Source organism: Hipposideros armiger, unplaced genomic scaffold (genome assembly GCF_001890085.2).
Source record: "Hipposideros armiger isolate ML-2016 unplaced genomic scaffold, ASM189008v1 scaffold_24, whole genome shotgun sequence".
Taxonomy (NCBI): domain Eukaryota; kingdom Metazoa; phylum Chordata; class Mammalia; order Chiroptera; family Hipposideridae; genus Hipposideros; species Hipposideros armiger.
In genome coordinates this window covers 3,556,776-3,579,517 of record NW_017731374.1, presented here as the reverse complement: position 1 = coordinate 3,579,517, position 22,742 = coordinate 3,556,776, and the positions used below count along the sequence as shown (strand labels likewise).

At 42.3% G+C, this 22,742-nt stretch overlaps 1 protein-coding gene across 8 annotated transcripts in view; it reads right to left on the bottom strand.

Annotated features, from left to right (window-relative positions):
• Nucleotides 1-22,742, bottom strand: part of PALM2AKAP2 (PALM2 and AKAP2 fusion) — a 428,602-nt gene that overhangs the window by 72,037 nt on the left and 333,823 nt on the right. Inside the window, exon 1 of one of the 8 annotated variants that reach the window (XM_019635848.1) lies at nucleotides 12,637-12,762. The exons of the other annotated variants lie outside the window; for them this stretch is intronic. Coding sequence (XP_019491393.1) covers nucleotides 12,637-12,645 — 9 coding nt within the window. The 5' untranslated portion in view covers nucleotides 12,646-12,762. Of the gene's footprint in view, nucleotides 1-12,636; nucleotides 12,763-22,742 lie in introns of those variants that run through there. 8 annotated transcript variants of the gene reach the window in all.

The following is a 22,742-nucleotide window of genomic DNA, read 5'->3' as shown; positions in this document are numbered from 1 at the left end:
GTGGTGTGAGCATGAAAACATTCCTTCACATCTCTAACCTCTGAAGGGCTGTCACAGGAGAAGAGGAATTGCACAGAGTCTGTGGAAACCCCCAACAGGGATGAAGCTCAAGAAGAAAAGCCAATGTGAGAGATTCTCCTTCAGTATAAAGGAAGAATTTTCTATCACTTGGGCACTACCAGAATATGGACTGGGCTGTCACTGACAAATGAGGCCCTAGTTACTCACAGAAAGACTACTTGGGAACAGGTGCTGGGACCTGGACTAGCTTTAAGAGCTCTCAGTCCTGGTATTGTCTGTGAAAGGGTTCATGTCCACAGAACATTAGTGCCAACAGTAAACAAAATACTGTGCCCTGCCAAGCCAGAGAGTAAATGTGGTAGGCTCTATTTTAAGAACATAATCCACTAAGAAAAACAGGCTCCTAAAAAAAGAAATACGTGATTATAGGCAGCGTGCAACCATGATTCTAGCCCCACCCCTGCCTTTCCACAGTTTCTCTTTTTAACAATGTGAATTCCAAAACACCAGTGACCATAATTCTCAATGAAGGGCTCTGGTGTGAGTTGTGAATTTTTTCTCCCTAAAAAAAACTATCTTCGGATTCATTACTTTTCATCAAGAGGAAAACCTTCAACTTGCACTAATTTGATTAATTTTCCAAAATACACATTTTTTTTTCTAGAAGAAAGCTTTGGAAAATTAAGCAAATAATAGTTATTAGAGGGCCGGCTGAGTGGCTCAGTTGGTTAAGAGCTTGCTTAAGAGTGCAAGCCCTGGGGCCGGCCGAGTGGCGCGATGGTTAAGAACTCGCTTGGGATGCCAGAGGGCCCCGGTTCGGATCCCACATATGAGGGCCAGTGACACTGCCCTCCACAGCTAAGATGCTGAACGACAGCTCAACCTGGAGCTGGGCTGCCATGAGTCGCCGGCGACGGCGTAGGCTGCACTCCCTGTGGCAGTGGGTTGCCATGGGCTACCATATGTAGCCAGCAGCCAGCAGCCAGCGTGAGCGGCCAGCAGCCGCAGTGAGCGGCCGTCCAGAAGCCGGCGACTGATCTGCCTCTCCAGAGAAGAGCGCAATGATGGTGCCAACTTGGGCCAGTGAAGCACCGTCCTCCACAACTAGATTGAAGAACAAAACGACAGCAACTTGTCTGTTCCCCTTCCCCCAATTCCCCAGCATTGTTCCCATCCCCCCAATTCCCCAATAAAAATCTTAAAAAAAAAAAAAGTGCAAGCCCTGAGTCCCCGGTTCAATTCCCACCCGGTTCAATTCCCAGATGGGCTAGTGAGCTGTGCCCGAGCTGAGCTGCTGCTGAGCTGCCAACAGGTGGCAGGATGGCTCAGCTGGTGAGAGCATGTGCTCCTAACAACAAGACTGCCTATTTGATGGTGGGCTACGACCCCCGCAACTAAAGACTAAACTGGGCGCCTTGAACTGAGCTGCTGCCCAGGGGGCTCAGGGGCTAGAGCGCGTGCTCTTAACAATAAGGCTGCTGGTTCTATTCCCGCATGGGATAGTGGCTACGCCCACCTGCAACTAATTGAACACCTTGAGCTAAGCAATGCGACTGGGCTTGAAGCTGAGCTAGCTTCATCCTCCACAACTAAGATTGAAGGACAACAAATTGGCTGTTCCCCTCCCCCAATTCCCCAACACTGTTCTCCTCCCCCAATTCCCCAATAAAATCTTAAAAAAAAAAAAACAGTACCAGAAGAATCACTTTCTCTTATTTAGTAAAATGTGCATATTCTTTCTGCAAGACTCCCAAAGCAATAACTGCGTATTATCAGAAGCATCACCTCTTTCTATTTACTGCATTTACTTTAAATATGTCTCTTTCACTAGAGTTCTGGAGAGATACAAAATATCACAACACAAACCACAGATTCTTGAACTTTTGTTCACTGGTTCCCTGAGAAGAGCTCAAAACACTTTAAATATTCAGCTTATCCAATTATTTCTAAATTATCAGTTGGCACAGCTTTTATAGACAGTACAAAAATCGCTGGGAAATACAGTGCTCTAAACACGGGCTTCCCACGTCTAATCATAGCAACTGCGTGTGCCATGTACACATCCCACACTGTGCTCCCCATCTCATATCCTATCTGACGTCACTCCTCTATGGTTTTGATTATCTGGAGTTACTAACCATATCGGTCACTTCTATTCAATCTTCTCTTAAAGGCATAAAGCACAGGGACGAAGATTGATGGAAGGTATGGCTTTTTCTCCCCAAAGTTTTCTTTCTCTTAAGAAAACAGAAGACACTGAAGACCTTGCCTGCCAATTTCCATGACTACCACTGGTCTCCTTTTTAGGATGCAATATCAAATGGCCAGCAGGTTAACAGTGATGACAGGCGACACATTTCTATCCCTAGGGCTACCTAGGACAGTGCCTGCCTTGCACATGGCAGCTGTCAAATGCATGTTGACAACAGTGAGTTGATGAAGAGAGAGAGGGAACCAAGATACCTTTTGAAATAGGGAATCCCAACCTTCTAATCCAACTCTATATCCTTTTCCAGTGGACAAGTACCGGGGACAGCTACACAGTGCAGGGCTATGATACGACAGTGCAGCAGCTGGATCGTAATGATTTTTTCTGTCTGTCTTTTTCATACTGTTCCTTGTGGAAAAACCCAGGGAGACTGAAAATTAACCTAACAGCTCTCAGCTTGAAGATTAAAATCAGCCACATGTCCTCACTGCTCGCCGTATACCCAAAGGGTATACGTATGTGCTTCCTTTCAGATGAAATGTTGAATGTAGCCAGGAGGTTCGGAAGCACTTCATCAAATTCTACAAGTGGGAAATAACAGCTCTTGGCAGGCTAATGCAGAATAATCATTGAGGGCAACAGAGTACTGATTTTTAAAAGCAAAACATCATTATTCAGCCAAGGTTGAACTGCCCAGGGCAATATTTCAAATTAACTACACAAGTTTCCTAAAATCAATTGTCATATGGGGTTGTTATTATTGGACACCCTCATGGACCATGAGAAATATTCTTGGAGCAAACACCCCATGTGTATCCATCCACAAGCTGGTTCTTTTCTAGATTACAAAGAGTAGTTGTTTACTTGTGAGACCGCAAATGTGTCCTCAGCCATTATTTTTTAAGTTATTTGAGTTAACAGTAGTACAAGAATGCAAGTGAGATGTCTTTCTAATTAAAACAAAAGCTGTTGAAATCCCCAAAGAGAGTTTTTATTGAAAATTACCCTCAGTGCAAGAGAATGAAAATAAAATAACAAACTGACATATAATAAACACCAAGAATATCTGAAAATATTGTGTTAATCCACATTTGATGATGAAAGCACTTTCCCCAATCTGCTTTTAATGTCATTTCAGAACAACATGAAGTAAAAACAAAACAAAATTAAAAATTCACAGGTATTAAATAAACCATGATTTTAAAAAATATTTATGAATCTGTAATGTTAGAAAAAAAATCACCATAAGAAAATACTGACTGATAAAAGCTCTTCTGTACTTAGCAAGGAATGACCAAGTAGGTACTCTGTGCTAGGTGTAAGCTACTGGCGCACTCTTCATTATGTCAGAGAATTCAGAAGATAATCCTTGTATGGTCAATATAAGAAATGCACATGCCCCCTGCCAGAAATGCGTTGACTGTCTAAATCAGGGGTTGATAAAGACAGCCCATGCCTGAGCCAAATCTGATTGCCACCAGTTCTTATAAATACAGTTTTATTGGAAAGTGGCCATGTCCATTCATTTACATATTGTCTAAGTCTGTTTTCAAGTTCCTACAGCAGAGAAATTGCAAGAGACCATATGGCCTCCAAAGCCTAAAATATTTAACATAAAATATTTACATTTGTCAATGCCTGGTCTGTGTCAAGACATACCTGGAAGAGAATCCTGAGGTTTAGTCAACATTTGCTCCAAGAGCTTTGGACCGCCAGGTACAGAATTATGAAACAGGCAGTGGATTTCAGGAAAAGAGCCCTGATATGGGAGTCAGAAAACTAAGATGCATGTCCAGCCTGGCTATGTACATGCTACATAGCTTTGACAGCTCACAGAACCTCTCTGAGTCTGGGGTTTCCCATCCATCAAATGGAAGAGCTAATACCTGGGCTGTCTACCTCACAAGATGTGATGATGATTTTGGCCACTGTACAGCACAGCCGCAAAGAGAATGGACTGTTATAATAATTATGAAAGCTAACACTCAATGTGTGTGACGATATGCCAAGTATCATGCTAAGGGTTTTCTATGTGTTATCTCAACCACCCTATTAGGTGGGTATCATTACGATCCTCCTTTTACAGATAAAACTACCAAGGCTCAGAGAGGTTAAGAAATTTGACCATTGTCACACAGCAAGTAAGTGGTGATGCTGAAACTCAAACCTAAGAGTGTCAGGCTCCAGGGCTTACGCTATGCATTACTAAGAGCACTGATTCCCAAAACTGACCCACTAAGTTCGGCGTCTACCACATCTATCCACTTCATTGAACAAAGGCCTACTGGAATGGTTTCTGAGACAAGCATTGCGACTGGGCCTGCACTGGGGTGGGACGGTCTGTGTGACAGTCCCACTCATGTGCTAGAGGTTAAGAATTGCCCATAAAATAAACATTAACGCTTTATCTACACAGGCAGTGAAAGGGAGCCCCAAGCAATGATACAGTAATCTTACCTTGATAGGTGCCAGGATCAATTTCAAATTAATAAATAACCCATAAAAATTGGCTTGCCTACACAGCTCAGAGGCAGCCTCGACTATCTTGTCTCCTCTACGCTTCTCTAAACATTATCTATGCATAAGTCGGGACCCTGCAGTTTTGCTTAACAAAGCACATGTAACAAAAATATGAGAGAAAACTGTGTACTGCTAACGTAGAATATATTCTATAGGTCTTCATTTTACATTCCTGGGTTTCAAAAATGGACCTTAATTTGTCAATGTGTGACATTTCATTAATGCCCAGTTTTACCCTTCTGAAAAGCAATTTGGAAATGTCTCAGGAGTCTTTGCAGCCATGCCTATATATCCAGTATTTTCACTTCTGGGAGCCATTAGATGGAAATAATAGGGATGCTCACAAAAACATAAGATGTTCATATTCTTTATAAAGGCAAACATCTGGGAACCACCAAACAGCCCAACATAATCCATTATATCTAAGTAAATTTCAATGGAATATTTTGTAGCTCTTAATGACCATGTGTACAAAACAGACTAATCTACACAGAGGGACATTACCTGTGCTCTTCACAAGTGTCAAAGGCAAGAAAAGGGCTGAGGAACTTTCCCAGATTAAAGGAGGCTAAGGACACATGACCCCTAAATGATCCTGGATCAGATCCTGGTTTGGGGGTAAAAAAAAAATAAATAAAGCTATACAGGGCAGTTTGGAGAAAATTGGCAAAATTTGAAAATGGAGTTAATATTAGATATTAGTACTGTATCAATGTCAGATTTCCTGAATTTTAAAACTTTGTCATGATTAGATAAAATAATATAAAGAGGCATGATATCTGCAACTTATATGTAAATGGTTCAGAAAAAATCATTAAAAATGATATATAATGTATAGTGTGTATAATACACATGAATTATACATAAATTCATATACTATATATGAATACGAAGGGAGAGGGAGACAGAAAGCAACTATGGGAAATGTTAAAAATTGGCAAAAGGAACACAAAAATTCTTTGTACTACTGTTGCAACTCTTGTAAGTTTAAAATTATATTAAAATGAAAAGCTAAAAAATGTCTGAAATTTTAGAACATGGGGAAGTGCTTATGCTAAAATGAATAAAAACATTAGGATAGCAAACTATATATTCAGCATGATGTCCCCCAAATGGAGGCATTTTAAAATACACACACACACACACGTATATTACAAAGAAATAAGCCTAAGTGTTACGAGTGGCATGTCATTTCTGAGTGATCAGATTCTAGTTGAACTTTATAAATTATTTTTATACTGGAGCAACTCTCCACTTACCAGATGGAGTGCTGCCAGATTCATGAATAACTTAATAAAACCAAAGAGATTCCTAAAAAAAAAAAAAAAAAATATATATATATATATATATATATATATATATATAGTGTATTTACAGTTTTTATAGTAAGTATATAGTATTTTCATAATCAGGAAAGAATGAAATATCATAGGAAAATTATACATTTTTTAATCACATCTGAATCAGTCTTCAAAAACTTTTATGTACTAGCTTAATACATATGTCAGAATAATTTGAAGATAAGGCATCTGAGACCCAAACAGACAGAAGCCTGAGTATAGCAGCCACACCACACTGGTAAACTTCAACATGCTTGAAATTACTTTCCACTCAAACCTCCAAAGAGCAAGGGCAGACTACAGGATCGGTACATGAAAAAGCTCGCTCTCCAGGCTTCAGCTAGAAAGCGCTCAAGATTGTCAAAAATGACAGCATAAACAATCGTGCCCATATTAAAGAGCATATCCTTTTAATTCATCTCTTATAATGTCTTTTACCTATAGCCAGTTCTAAAAATTAAAATACTACATGGTGTATGTATGTAATTTTTTTTCTAAACCATTGGAGCCAGTTGTAGGCATAATGCACCAGTATTCCTAATACTTCTGTACATTTTCCTACCTAATCACAGGACAGCCTCAAAACCATTAAATAAACATGGACATAATCCCACCACCTAAACTACAGACCCCATTCAAATTTTAACCATTCTCCCAATGATGTTCTTACCAACAAAATGGTTCAATCCAGGGTCCCATGTGGCCTTTAGTTCTCACGTCTCTTTCGTCTTTTTCAATGTGAGACATTTTCTAGGTCTTTCATGTCCTTGACACTTTTAAAAATTACAGACGGGTTATTTTGTTGGATGTTTTTCAATTTGGGGGTTATCTGATATTTCCTCATGGTCAGATCCAAGTTACGCATTTTGTAGGACTATCACAGAAGTGATGCTGTTTTCCTCATGTTCATCTCATCAAATGGTGCTCAATGTCCATTTGCCCAACTACTGATGATTTTAACTTTGACTATTTGGTTAGGGTGGTGTTTGCCAGTTTCCTCTACTGAAAAGTTACTATGGTCCCTTTGCAATTAATATGTATTTTGTGGGGAGATACATAAAGCTATATAAAATCCTGATAGGAGAGTAAAACAGTTAAAAATTCTATACTAAATAGCAATAAATTCAACCTCCGGGGGCGGGGGGAAACCTTCATGATATATTGGCTAGTTACTGTTAAGAGTGATAGCACCCCTCAAAAGATTTTTCAGACCCTGTACAGAGATAAGACTTGGTGGGGGCAGGGAGGGGGGTTCCCCATAATATAGACACTGCAATTTGTCAAAAGTAAATTTACTTTCATCTATACAAGTTACAGAAGGATGTGCTACCTACAATCCCCAGGGAAACTGAACAATAAATATTATTTTATCTTTAGTTATATCCTTGGAGCTGGCATCTAAAATACATGCTTGACTCATGTGAGCTTTCTTGTTTGTTCTTTTAACAAAAGCCTTTTAACTGCGAATACAACAACAAGCTAAGATGACCCTGGCCCAAGTCTGTGGATCACATACAAAGTGAGCCCATGCAGAACATCCTAGAAAAGCTGTGTGTGCCACCGCAATTCTCAGCCCTGGTCATGAGGCTCGCTTCAAGTGTCCCAGCTGAGAGGGTTTCCAGAAATGCCCATGGGAGAATGACTTGTCTTTTTACTTCAGCATTTTTTCCCCCGAAAAGCTCTGTGTTGATCTAAAAACACAAGACCAGTGATGATGCACTCGTGCTCAGAACAGATAATCTGTCATTAAGATGAACTCGCAGATAGAGGGCTCAGGGCTTTGCAAAAAAGCCCATTCTGTGCTTTCAAATTTATGATGAAGTTATTAAAAGGATAATGCAGAAATCAACTGTAATTTTCCTTTTTTGTACCTGGCAAGTACAATGGTAGAAATCTTGGGTTCGTGTTAATTCCTAGGCCTGAGTGAATAGTCTAAAAATAAACAGTGATGCACTTCTACTCTTTCTCACTGCCCCAGATTTCCATTTTTTAATAAAAAGGTCTCTTTAGAGAATCAAAATGGAGTTGACATGCAAAGTTAAGCAAGGGAAAGGGAAAAGAGGGGAAATCCAGCTAGGTAAGCCAGAGAAGGGTCGCTGGGGTGTCAGCTCAAGGTGGACCTGGAGCAGAAGGGCAGAACTCAGGAGCCAGAAGTGAATCGAATAGTCCAGGAGGTTTAAGGGCAGAGAACAGGGAGAAGAGTCAGCTAGTCAGAGAGCAGTGTAGGCGCCGGCCACTCCCCGAGCTGGGCGATCTGGGCAGGCTGGCTGCATTTGAAGGGCAAGAACCACATGGATAATTATGCCTCCTGGTGGTTTATGTACCCCTAGAGCGTCTATGCTATATGAACGCTGCTCCCCCAAACAAGACATTACTCCTGCACCTGTCCTAACTCCAACTCTCTTGCAAACCAATGTCTTCTCCATTCCCATCCCCTCCTTCAAACCCTTAGTGTCATTTGCAGATCCTGGAGGACACAGGACAAGTAATCTCTCTCAGGTCCACCTTCAGTTTTTCTTCCTTGTCCACAAATGACACCACAGGCAAATGCTATCAGCTGCATGCTTCTGGAAAGATGCAAGCTTAGCAGCAGGCAGCTGGGACCAGGGACTGATAGACCAAGGACCACCCCACTCTGCTTGGCCACTTGCCACATGAGACATGGAGCTGGTCCCGGGTGAGCCCACCATCCCAAGCCTGACTTCAGGGTATTCTGAGACGCTATTTTTGCCCTCCTGGCCTGGGCTTAGCATTAGTCCATCCTCCACCCCCGGGCAGGAAACCCTGCCTCAGCACCTGCAACCTTGTCCATGGCTGGACATACCAACTTGTTTCTCTTACGTGCCACCCTCGCTGACGAGTTACTGTTTACCAGAAGCAAGAATTCACTTAATTAATTCCCAGAGGAGAAGGTAAATGCCAGATCTTGAAAGGCTGCTATGGAATCCTGCCTTCACAGAGGTGACAAAGACAAAAGGAGGAAGAATGGGAAGGGAGCCAAACAGGGGTCACATGAAAGGTCAGCCTGCCCCTTCCTTGTTGTCCCACTGCCATGGCCCTCCAAGGCTCAGTGGCCTTGGCCCACTGAAAACGCCACCAAATCCATCCTCTAGTGGGAACCTGGGACATCTCACTAAATGATACAACTTTTTAAAAAAATGTTTTATCTTAATGCCTTAGGTCTGGTTTTTCAATAGGGCATCTAAACACAGGGTACCTGACCCTTTCATGCTCCAGGATCATTGATAGTCACTGCCAAAGGGAGGTAGTGAAATTTATTCTTCCAGTATTCCCATTTCTCTTATTTCCTGTTTCTATCTAGATTGCAAGACTTATAAGATGCTCGGTAACAAAACTATGCAGACAAGTAAAACAGATGACACACATCTGCAGTTTTAATGAAACAAGATAAATCTTGGAAGTGTATGCAGAGAGATGTATATTACCACTAGGCACAAAAAGTTGTCAGGTGATTTAAGTTTTACATAAATGTCAGCTTCCTTTTTCTTCATTCTTCAAAAGGCAACAAACAAAAAGGCTTAGCTTGTCACTTCTGAGAATAGAAAACTGAGTTGCGTCCTATGGGAAAAGATGAAGATTTAGGATTGTCTCACATTCTCTCTCTTTCTCTCTCTCTCTCTCTCTCTCTCTCTCTCTCTCTCTCTCCCGCGACCTCTGCCCAGGTCAACAGTTTGCTTTATAGTGAAATGTGGTTGAGATTCTACATTTTACCAGTAAGCTTAAGCTATGTATTTCCCTGGATACAGTGTCATATTGATTTAGAGAAAATTGTTGAGAGGGACAAATGGGAAAATTCAATAAAATGAATAATATGAACTCATGATAACTCATCCTTCACTGTTTCTCCAATGCTCTGTCTACCTATAAATATAAAATGGTGAGGAAAATCACAAATAACCAATTTTTTTTATTCAGAATGATCTTATCGATCTTGTATATTTATAAACAACTCCTATGAAGCCCAAGGTCAAACATTTAGTGGGTAAACACAGTGATGTCCAGAACATAGGTATCCCCAAAATCACCCCCAAGCTCTTATCACTCAATGGCACTGCCGCGGTCTAAGGAAATTTTCTAGATATAGTTTTACCAAAACCTACCCAATAAGAAACTATGGCAGTGGTAAAAATCCTGAAAATATACCCATTTTCTACACATCCGTGAGGTAGAGCAGTTACTGCTCAGAAAGTTTCTAACTTAAAAATAATTGATAGTCAATGAAAGAAAACTAGAAGAAGTGGGGGTAACAGAGGACCTGTCTCCATCCAGTGAGCAGTGATAGAATAGGAGAGAGGGGACTGAGCCATGAGCTACCAAAGTCATCAAAAAGATGGTCCTAGGGACTGTGAGGGGAGGTGGGCTGTGACGTCAGTAAAAGGCTTTCCAAAGTCAGAGAGCACCTGTATAAATTTAAGAAAATGCAAAGCCATGTTCACGTCCCACATTTCTTTGAGAAAAGAAAATAGACATTTGGGAATCTAACCATGAATACCCATAAGAATTACGTTTAGCCCCTATTACAGACCAAATAGTTTTACTGTTTACTGAGTGCCTATCGGACTCTTTAAATACTAGGTAACACCGTATGACATTCCCAATGTTTGACCATTTTAACCTACACAAATGGCAATTTCAGGTGCATTCCACCTAATTCATTATCTCTAATTTCAAATTCTAACCTTGCAAGGTGGGGGTCAGTATTCCCATTTACAGATGAAAAAAGAGGGAGAGAAACATGCCCTGATGTCATGGGGGTACCAAGAGGTGCCATGTTCTGACCCCAAGCCAAGGGTTAGGGGCCTCTCTTTCTTAACAGTACAGCCTGGAGTAACCTGGGTTAGTTCAGGCAGCTAAACATGTATTGGGAAGGATACAGAGCTTCAGTCATCACAGTTAGCCTATTAAGTTTATTTTATATTGAAATATATTTGACATATAACCTTGTATAAATTTCAAGTACATAGTGTGTCAATTTGATACATTTATATATTGTACTACAATATTGAGTGCCTCTATCACATTACATGATCATCCGTTTTGAAGTGATTGGAAGATAGTCTATTAAGTTTTGAGAGATCTTTTATACCACTAGCCAGCTTATCATGTTGACCAAATTTCTTTCTTTTTTTTGAAAGTTTAGTTTGACCTTTTTTTTTTTTTTCTTTTAAGTTTTATTGGGGAACAGTGTGTTTTTCCCAGGACCCATCAGTTCCAAGTCTAGCTGTTGTCCTTCAATCTTAATTGTGGAGGGCACAGCTCAGCTCCAAGTCCAGCCACCATTTTCAATCTAATTATGGGGAGGGGGGCACAGCCCACCACTCCATACAGGAATCAAACCAGCAACCTTCTTATTAAGAGCACACACTCTAACCAACTGAGATATCTGGCCGTCCACCAGGAGCTCAGCGGCAGCTCAGCTCGGGTGCAGCTCACTGGCCCATGTGGGAATTGAACCAGCAACCCTCTTGCTCAGAGCTCGCATTCTAACCAACTGAGCCACCCAGCCACCCCTTGACCAAACTTCTTAGTTGCACTTGTCTTAGACTTTTGGTTTGTAAAATGAGAGAACTGGACTAAAGGTTTGGTAAGATCCTTTTTTCATTCTCTTAAAATTGAATAATTACAACTATAATAAGTGGAATTTTCAGATTTTTAAAAATGATTATTTAAAAAAAAAAACATTATCATTGTGCTTTGGAAACTATCCAACCAACATAGAAAAGTTGAATGTAGAAAGAAAAAGTCTTTCTAGACTTTCCCTGCTCTTCTAACTTTGGTGGTCTGTATGCATCTGGGACTTTGCCAGATCCAGGTGTGTGACCTTGAGTCATTCACTTAGCTTCTCTGAGACTCAGTTTGTGTGCAAAATGGGACCGAGTGATGTCAGCTCAATCTGCTCCCAGGGGAAAACGAATGTATTAAAAGTAGGTGAAAGTGTTTCCACAGCGGTTTTGGGCAAGGTTGTTAGTACCGCTTCGCGGGGAGTCATCATCACATTTCCTTCTCTGGAATTTGCCAGAATACCCATCAGGTGGGGTTGCCTGCCAACCAAGCCTCTTCCTCCCAGGGGGTCTCCCCATTAACAAGCAAGTAGCCTCCCCCTTCATGAGTCAGGACAATAAATATTAGGCACCCTTGAGTTAATCAAATGACATTAGAAAAATGGAACTAGCCAACAAAAGATGATGCAATCAAAATAAAAATGCTTATAAAACCATTTCTGAATCATGTTCGCGTCACTCCTGATAAATCAGATCAGACAGAAACCGACGAGTGTGAGTGACCCCTGGGCGTCACTTCATTGCAGCTCTACCTCTGCCTCCCTTGTCCCCCAAAGACACAAGTTCTGTGAGGCAGATGGACTGTTGGGAAGCTGTCATTTCCTCAGCGCCTCCTGGTCATCCCACGGTTTTAGAATCAATAAGCAAATGCATACTGCACCGTCAAGAGAATGGAAGGGTTTAAATTAACCACATTAATAAGCCACAAGAATGACATGCAGTGGACTTAACACTAAAAACGCACCTGTCTCATGATCAAAGGATATTTCTCTTCTGTTTCTGGGACAAATGTTTTGAAGTCAACGAAGAGGCAAACGCAAATAACCTCAGTAGTTTTCAAAGTCACTTTTACATGTCAGCTCACTTGATCCTGAATGGTTGCAGGGGGGAATAAACATTTATTTAAAACTACATTATTGAAAATGGGCCAGCCACTTTGGATTCATTCCTGCACTTAATCCTTAACAGCAACACCTAACCTGTAGGTATCGTTCGCCCCATTTTGCAGTTAACAAAACCAAGGCTTTGGGAAGTGGAAAAACTGGATCAGGTCATTCTGAGTGAGTTCCCAGACTTTTCAGGCCTCATTCTCCACAACCTAGTCCTCTTAAGAGGACTAATCTTTGACCTTGGTGAATCTGTGGATAACTCTGTGGCTTTAGAAAATAAAACAGTTTGGGGTGACCGGTTAGCTCAGCTGGTTAAAGCTGCATGCTGATAACACCAAGGTTGCCAGTTCGATCCCTGTATGGGTCACTGTGAGCTGCTCCCTCCTCAGAAGAGTCAACTATGCCATTGTAGCATGAAAGCAACGTGTAACCAATGACCATGGCTGTTCCCCAATTAAAAAAACAAAAACAAAACATTTTGCAAATTAAGTCGAATGGACACTGGAAAACATCAACTTCCTTCCTACACTATGCTCTTGCTGCCATACGGTAAGATCCTTCCTGGGCGGGCGGTCCTACACTCTGCCAACCAGGGCTAATTATTTCTGGCACCTTGTTTACCCAGACAGAAGTGAGGCAACCAAGAGGGGAGCTGCTCTTTTTTTAAGCGAGTTCCAATCCTGCCCTCACGACAGCAGAAGCTACAACGGGGGTTCCCATACCATCTTGTTTTTAGTGCGAGATGTTACCAAGCCCACTACAATGCCCCTCAATAACTGCACCATCGCCCATACCCCTCCCACATTTCCATGCAACTCAGCTGCCCCTTTAAAGGAAGTAGGACAGAAGTCTAATCAGAAAAACAGAGAAAGAACAAAAAACCAAAATTAGCCAAGTGAGATCTGCTGGAGACTTCGTCCTAGTTAACCGATCCATCATGCAAGTTTATTTGCGTAAAACATACAACCCCAAAGGATTATATACATTCCATGAAATTCTATCTGCCTCAGGTTCTCCTGATACTCAACATTACGGTCTGACCAAAGAAAGTTTGGAACGTAAACAAATACAAATCTAAACCCAGCCTGGGAAATTCTCACTTGCTAAAAGCCACAGCAGTATTTCAGCCACTACTGCCTGATCCTTCTCAAGAGACTCCGGGGGGGGAGAACTGCATGGAAATTTAAAGAGAGAAAATAAATCTCCAAGTTTTGTTTTCACTTTTAATGACAAGTAGGAAAATAAATTTAAGACAGCACAGCAGGCCTTTCCCCAGATTGAGCAATTGTCAACACAGAAGACATTCTTGATCAGAAACACTAAGGGAAGGGCCACACCAGAATAACATGGAAGGTGTAAAAAAGAACCCCAGGGGAGTCTAAGACACCTAGGAAGCTTGAGTTAGCCTAAGCAAAGCTGGAAGTCTGCAAATTAAGGTGCATTTTGGGGAAGTCTTCATTAATACCAGTAAACAAAAATGCAAAGCAATGTGCCAAGGAAAGTGGAGACCCTGATAGTTTTCTTCTTAGAGTATAGCTTACAGCTTAGCGGCAGCTAGGGTGGAGGAGGAAATTCCTCCGTTCACACCCATCCCTCCCCACCCCCCCCAAAAAAGCCTACTTTTTTTAGAGGACTGTGTACAGTGCATTTAAAAAACATCTATTGTTGGGGCAGAGGAGACTCAGATGTTTTTTTCTGCTGGCTAAGAATGGGTTCTATTGCCTTGAAGTCAATGAACTCCTGGGTCGGAAATGCCAGGCAGACAAACAGGAACAGAGTAAGTAATGCGCCAGCCAGATAATGTATCTTAGACCTACATTCTAGAATACCTTTAGGACACCCTTTAACAGAAAAATATTTCATTCAGCAAAACGATTCGATTTTCCTTGATTTTTAACTTTTAAAAGTTTTTGTCATTATTACTAGAAAAAAGGACGAGAGTATATTTTAATACTTCAGATTAAAATCATCTAAATATGAACTCCTTAACTGAGAGAACCACTATGATAGCACTATCCACACAGGCAGCGCACAGGACCTACTGTTACCAAGAGATTAAAATCGGGCAACCTCCTCTCTCTAATCTGCCCAGAGAATTAGAGAATGCTAACTCCCTCATCAGTTAGATGAAGGTCATTCTCCTTCTTCATTCTGTATCTTCCCAGTGATAAGAAAGCCAAGCCATATTTTGTTATCAATTATCTGATGAAACCAAGTGAAAAGCTTTCTCTCTACTTGATGAGAGTCTCCAAAATCGGTTACTATGCTTGCTAAAACAACTACAATCTTAAAAGTAGGTGCAATAGAAAAGGCAGAATAGGAACCTGCTAATGCTTCTAAAATTGTGACAAATACAGATACTGATTGTTTACAGTCATAGTAAGGGAACAATATATTTAAAAATAGCCAGTCTGCCTGATATTTAGTGGGGAATATGTTGTTTCCTCTATATTTTAGTGTTGGATACTAATAGTAGGCCAGGCTCTCTGTTAAACTCTCGATTTAGATTTTCTCCTTCAATCCTCTCAACAACTCTATGAGGAAAACACTATTAGCCCCATCTTACAGATGAGGAAACTGAAGCTTACAAAGTTTCAATAATTCACCCAAAGTGACATGGATAGTAAGTGACAAAGCCAGGATTTGAGCTTGAGCTACCTAACTCTGGAATCCATGCCTTAAAGCAGAGGTTCTCAACCTGTGGGTGGCTACTCCTTTGGGGATCGAACGACCCTTTCACAGGGGTCGCCTAAGACCATCGGAAAACAAAAAGATATTTACATTATGATTCATAACAGTAGCAAAATGACAGTTACAGAGTAGCAACGAAAATAATTTTATGGTTGGGGGTCACCACAACATGAGGAACTGTATTAAGGGGTCCCGGCATTAGAAAGGTTGAGAGCCGCTGCCTTAATGTCTCCTATACTCTCTCCAAGCCATTCAGTGTGCAAATCCATGCTCTTGTAACATGTCTCGAACAGATGTGTCATACAACTTCTGATGTCTCATACAACTTCTGCACTGTGGTTTCCTTTTTCCTGTATTTGTACTTGGGCACTTGCTAGAGAGAGTGAACTTCTTGAAAGTAGGGACTTGGGGAAAATTCCTTTCCTCTCCTGAGGTCCTCACAAATCAATGATGCCTCTCAAACACAAGAGTGAGACAAAAGGTGGAAGCAGCCCAAGTGTCCACTGATGGATATGAATGGTTAAACAAAATGTGCCACATACATACAATGGAATATGGTTCACGAATATTAAAAAGGAAATTCTGACACATGTTATGACTTGGATGAACCTTAAGGACATTTTGCTAAATAAAACAGCCAGTCATAAAAGGTCAAAATATTGTATGATTCCACTAGACTGCCTAGAGTAGTCAAACTCACAGAAACCGAAAGTAGAATCGGGGTTACCAGGGGCTAAAGGGGAGAAGAGAAAGGGGAGCTGGAAGTTAATGAGGAAAGAGTTTCAATTTTGCCAGACAGAAAAGCTGTGCGGCGGGATGGTGGTGATGGTAGCACAATAGTGGGAATGTACTAAAGGCCACTAAACTGTATATTTTAAAATGGTTAAGATGCTAAGTTTTACGCTATGTGAATTTCGCTGCAATTAAAATTAAAAATGAACAAGGGCAAGAACCAGAAGGAGTGCCCATCACAGAATGGCCTCGACTTGCTTATTGGGGCTGGCAAGCACATGTCCCATGCTGTCATGGGTGTCAGGGACCTGGCTCTCCAACAGGGAGTCACCCTGCTGGTGTGGCACCAGAGCCCACTGACAGGGACGAGCCACTGAGGGCTGCCACCGCTGTGTTTCCATAGCCTTGCCACCCGAAGGTCCCTTGGAACATGCTCTTTCTGACAGCCATGGAAGCACAAGACAAGCGTGTCTTTGAGACCTCAACAGGCACTTCTTCCTGGTTTAGAGGCTGGGCATGTGACGGGCCCCCATAGCTGACACCCCGAATGCCAGAAAGCAAGTCCAAGCATCCATCATTTCCCTTGTCATGGAGCCACTGTGGTAAAAATAAAGGGAGAGGGGTGGTTTACAACTTGGAAATGTGACAAGCCAGAGTTAATCTGCAAAGGAAACAATACTGAGAAATGTGACAGCTCGGGATGCGTTTGATTACAGAGGTGTGCTCATTAAGGAGTGGCCCTCATGCCAGGGCCCAGAGAGCCGCCTAGACAGTAGGGAAAATCAGTCCCGTCGTTCCCAATGAGGGCTGCAGTGAGCACGCAGGCTCGCCCCACGGAGTGCCTGTCAGGGGAATGGAGCCCTTGGGCCCCCAAACACTCGCTGAGCCAACTCACTGTTGGGTATTAAAAGCCCACAGGGTTCAAGAGATAGGCTGGGCTCAGAGGTCACAGGAGCCCTGGCGTGTCCCTGAGGAGGAACGGACATACCCACCCACCACAGGAGGATTCAAGTCTGCTTCTCCCCTTTGGCTTTCTAAACTCGTTTTTCATGAATATTTTCTTTTATGATTACAATTACTTACTTTTATTTCTGTCATTTGGATGTACTCACTTTATTGTTTTTAATCAAAGTCAAAGTTTGTATAAAGGAAATAAAACTTCTATATTGATTACTTTTTTACTGTGGTAAAATGTACATGGCATGTACCATTTTAACCATTTTGAAGTGTGCAGTTCAGTGGCATTAAGTACATTCACACCGTTGTGCAGCCATCACCACCATCCATCCACAGAACTCTTTTCATTTTGCGAAACTGAAACCTCGTACCCACGGAATACCAGTTCCCCATTTCTCCCTCCCTCCAGCCCCTGGAAACAACCATTCTACTCCATGAAAATTTTTGAGGTCTTAATGTCTTCTTTCACTTTCTCTCCTCTTTCCTCCTCCTTCCTTAGGCAGCCAGCCAGGATTTTCATTCAAATGCTTGCTTGGGGGGCCGGCCAAGTGGCTCAGTGGGTTAAGAGCATACTCAAGAGTGCGAGCTCTGAGCAACAGGGTCTCTGGTTCGATTCACGGCCCGAGCTGAGCTGCCAACAGGTGGCAGGATGGCTCAGCTTAAAACAAAAACAAAAACAAATGCTTGCTTTGGGGAGCTGGTGTCAAGGAGTCAAGGTTCTTCCTGGCTTTTGTAAAACTCTAAGCCATCAAGAAGACGATGCAGGGTGTTTTAGAAAGGGTCCTTTCTCCCTCCACCCTTGGATGTTTTGCTCTGTTCCCTGGAAGCTTCTAGAGTAACTGGCAAGACTTCAGAGGAGAGGCTCCAGGGTCCAGGTTCCCAGACTTGCCAAGGACCCCCATGCTCCATCGCACGCCTGTCCCATCACATGCCTGCTCCACTGCACACCTGCCCGGACTAGCAGAGAGCCTCAATCAACCGTGACCAAGTGGACAGAAACAGTCAAAAGCAATGCAGACATGTGACTGGAAATCAAGCTAAAACCAGCGTAGACAAGTGTCTGGATGGGCCCCTTCCCACAACCCAGCACTTTCTCAAACTTTAGATCATGAATGTGACCACAAAGTGAGTGTGTTCCAAAAATAACCCATGTTAAATTTTCTGTTAGCTAAACAGGTTGACGTCTTGGAGACAAAATTAAGTTAATTTGTATAAGTTTTAAATGGTACATTTTTGCAAGCCTTTGTTTATGGTCTAAGATTCATACCCTCAACCATAGCAAAAGAAGAGGGCAGGAGGAGTTTGTATTAAGCAAAATAATAATTATTCAGAAGGCAGAATAAAGAGGGTAAATGATTAAGAGATTGTCTATAAAAGCCAGACTACCGGAATTGAAATCCTGGCTTTGCCACTTGCTATGTGCCCTTGTCTATAACTCCTGTGCCTCAGTTTCTTCATCTATAACAAAAATATTATAATAATGTTATCTTCCCCAACAGGATGGTATGTTGGTCAAAGATGATAATATGGCACTTGAAATAGGGCCTGACTTTCAATAAATATTAATTACCAGCTAACAGCTTAAACCCACTTTAATCTCAAAGTATCTGCTCTATGGAAGACTGAACTCACTGAAGACATACAAAAATTTGAAAGCTTTCAAAATTGTACTCTTCTGAAAGAAGCTTGATCACAATTTGCGGATGACAAGGGGCCCATGTTGAAGGTTCAAGGTTTTATTCCATTGTATGCATAACATATTGTCTCCCTCTATTCATACAAACTCTGTCCTTGGTTTGGATCCATTCTTCATAAAGCCCCAGCAATTGTTAGCTTGTATTCGTCCAAGACAATCGCAACAGGCAATTGTGTATTGATTCTTGCTAGCATTTTTCTAGGCCAATTTTGAAAGGCATAATTTGTGGAAGAGAGAGGTTAGTGGATCTTGCAAGACATGACATACATTATCAAGCCCCAAAAGACCTTTGAGGAATTCACGAGCTGCGACAATACACTGAGAGGGTCTGGGCTGGAGAGAGGAGTGTTGCCTAGAGGAGAGGCCTCTAAGGAAAAAGACGCTCAAACAGAGATTGCCTTTAAAATTAAGGGACTAAACTCCGACTTCAGACAGTTTAAACAAGTAGCTTAAACATAACAAAGTCAAAACTCCTAGTCCAGTCTCCCCTCTCTCCTCATGAGAGGGAACAGAGGCTTAGCCAGCACAGAAACAAAAAAAGGGTAAATATAGTATGCCCTGTGGGCCTGGCCTTGACCAATTCATTTCACCTCTTCCAGCTGCAATTGTCTTCATCTTGAAAAATGGGATTAAAACAACCCAAGCTCCCCACAGGGTTATTGTGAGGCTAAAATAAGATGCACTTGGCCTATAAGATGCACTTAATCACTGATGACAATAATGAAGTCTAGAAGCCATCTCTCAGACAGCCCAGATCGCTTTTCTTCCTTTTGTTTTTTATACCTCTGAGGCTGATATCAGAGACAGAATTGTTTCAAATACTGATTTCCAAATTATTTCCTCAAAACAATACTAGGAGTCAATTACCGGGTGTCACATCACCCCTCTTTGTGATATAACTGATAATCCCCCATAGCAACTTCTCTCATGTTCTCTGGACTCCACTAGTCCCCGTAACTCCCCATTTTCCAATTTTAAGCCCTCTGGAGCAGATCAGCTGGTCTGCTAGAAAAACACCAGCTTCCCAGACCTGGGGAGACACATTCCATTCTGGTCAGAAGCCCAGCATTCGGGCTTCTCCTGTTCTGGCCTCTAAGTCTGAGTGCCAGGGTTGGATGTTGGATGTTCTGCGTAACCCGGAGTCAGTCACTCCCCAGGTCTCCTTTCACTTCTATGGCCCCACCTTTCATTTGCAAGGGATGATGAAAGTTACGGAAAGAAGGCACACAGGAGTTGCAAAGAGGTTTTCTCTTGGAATGCCTTGTTATAAATCCAGAAGCATCTGCTTCACTGATAATGTTCACTAAAAAGGAGTAAGAAGTGGGCAGCCAGTTGGCTCAGGTGGTTAGAGTGCGGGCTCATGACACTAAGGTTGCCGGTTCGATTCCCACATGGGCCAAGGAGCTGTGCCCTCCACAACTAGATTGAAGACAACTACTTGACTTGGAGCTGATGGATCCTGGAAAAACACACTGTTCCCCAACAAAATTTCTTTAAAAAAAAAAAGGAGTGAGAAGTGATTGTTATAATATCAGCAATGAAAGAAGGCTGGAATCGAGAAAGAATTCTGCTTAAAAATTCTGGAACTCAAGAAAAACAAGTTTAATAGGGAATAAAACAAGAAAGTAGGTAGAGATGTCTATAGCAATTTTGGAGGAGACTCACAACTGAAAATGAAGGGGACAGGGACTCTTTATTGGCTATCATTTCACTTCAAAACTTTCTTACCCCCTTACTATACATTGGGCATGCTGGTTTCACTTTCCAGTCACGATTCAGGTTGATTTTTAGCTCACAAAAGGAAGAGAGACAGAGAGAAACGGAGAGAGGTGGGCAGAGAGGATGGAGAAAATATGGTTAACAAATCTCTGGGCCAGAATCTAAAGAGGAGAAAAAGGGGGAGAGGACAGCTGTTTACCAGAAGTGTCTGCAGCCTGGTGGAATTAAAGGAACTGAGTGAGAAAAGAGGGAGATGCACAGACTCCAGGGGGGCAGGAATGAGGTTTTGCCTCTCTTTAATCCATCCTTCATTTATTCCCTTTCAGTCCCAGCCTCCGGGTGGCCCAGCTGACCCAACACAGCACGCTTGGGAGCTGAAAGATAGGACAGAGGCATGGACAAGTTTGGGGAGTACAATAAAGACACAAAAGGCATCGTTGCCAGGTAGGATTGGGGGAGTGTCACCTTTTTAGCACCCCCAGTGGCATCAGGACAGGCTCAGAAACGTTCCACTGTTTCTTGAGTAGGATAGTCAAACACTCTCAAAACTCCAACAGAAATCTTTCATGCTGCAATTTAAGCTCTTGTTCTCTTTCCCAATCCCCATACAGAAAATCACATTTGCCCGACATTGCAATTGGTACCATCTCATTTAAGATATGTTTGCTAGAGGGGCGGCTGGGTGGCTCAGTTAGTTAGAACAAGGTTGCCGGTTCAACTCCTGCATGAGATGGTGGGCTGCGCCCCCTGGCAACTAGATTGAAAATGGCAACTGGACTTGTATTTCGGGTCAAGTGTTCAGATAGGCTAGTTTTCACAGTGGTGATGAGCTTCTCACACTGGATTTCGTTGAAATAGATTCCAATTCAGCAGGTTTCGGAAGGGGCTCAGGAAGGATTCTAGTTTCAACAAGCTCCTGGGTGATGATGCCAAGGCTGCAGGTCCCCAGCTCACACTTGGAGCAGCGAGGTCCCACAGCACTGGTTTAGTAAGAGGAGGGAGCTGGGTAGAAACACTGGTGGGACAATGTGTAGCTTTGGGGCCTTAGTCTAGTTACATAACTTCCTCAGCATCTTCATTTGAAAAATGGTAGTGATTGTAAGGAACAAGCAAAATCGTGGCGATGAAGCAACTAGTTTGGCATCTGGCATTCAGAACATGTTAATTCTCTTACGCTTCTTCCCTGTGAGCTCCTGCCAGCACCATGCCTGGAAACCTCAGGGTAATCCTGGGGATTACAGGAAATTCCCCAGAAGAGAAAACTCAATTCCGCTGCTCTGAACGGTGGTTGGAGAGGAAAGGATTTCTCCACCTTTCGCTCCTCTATCTTAGACCCTCCAGGCTGGGTCCTTTGGAGGCTGTGAATTGTTTTGATAATGAAGCATATGATGAAAAGAATATTCAAAAACAATGTACACATTATGATTTCATGCAAAAGCCATGCCTCCCACCCTCAAGGCCCGGCTCTGTACTGCATTTAACACTGAATTAGACTTTTCTCCGAAGGACAAATGACCCCAGACAGGAATAATCACAAGTGCTTTAAATATGAGCTAAGTTTTCAACACAGTTTGTCCATTTTTCTCCCCAAATGAATGAATTCTGCTCATTTGGAATTGTGTCAGAAGAGCATTCCTGCTATGCTTTGCAAGGATAAAATGTTCTAATGTAAAATATGAATTTGCCAGGCTAAATACCGCCTTGGCATCACACAGCATGTGGCATATGGACCTTGATTTTCATACACAGAGATAGCTTTTGAATTCAGGGCTGTGACGTGCTTCAGTTTTCTGGAAAATTAACATTGATTCCTTTGGGAAAAATCACTCTTCCAACTCCCCACATAAAACGCACTAATCAATGGTGTCTTTCTCTGTGTATAGGCTGTATCACAAAACTTAGACAAAGCATGGCTCCAAACAAAGTAACTTTCTGCATTATTCCACTGTGCGAATGAGGTCATGATCATGTGAGCGAATGCAGTCAGGGAGAAGGGCTGAGAACAATCAGTTAACTGCCTACAGGAAAAGTGTGGTTTGCCCTTCCTCACGCCTTCTACTCAAACATCACCCAGGTGCAGGGCCCAGGCAGGCGCTGGCAGAGCTCTGCATTCAAGGCTGTAGTCAGGCTGGGTGGGAGGAAAGGCAGGTAGGTGTCCTTCATCTC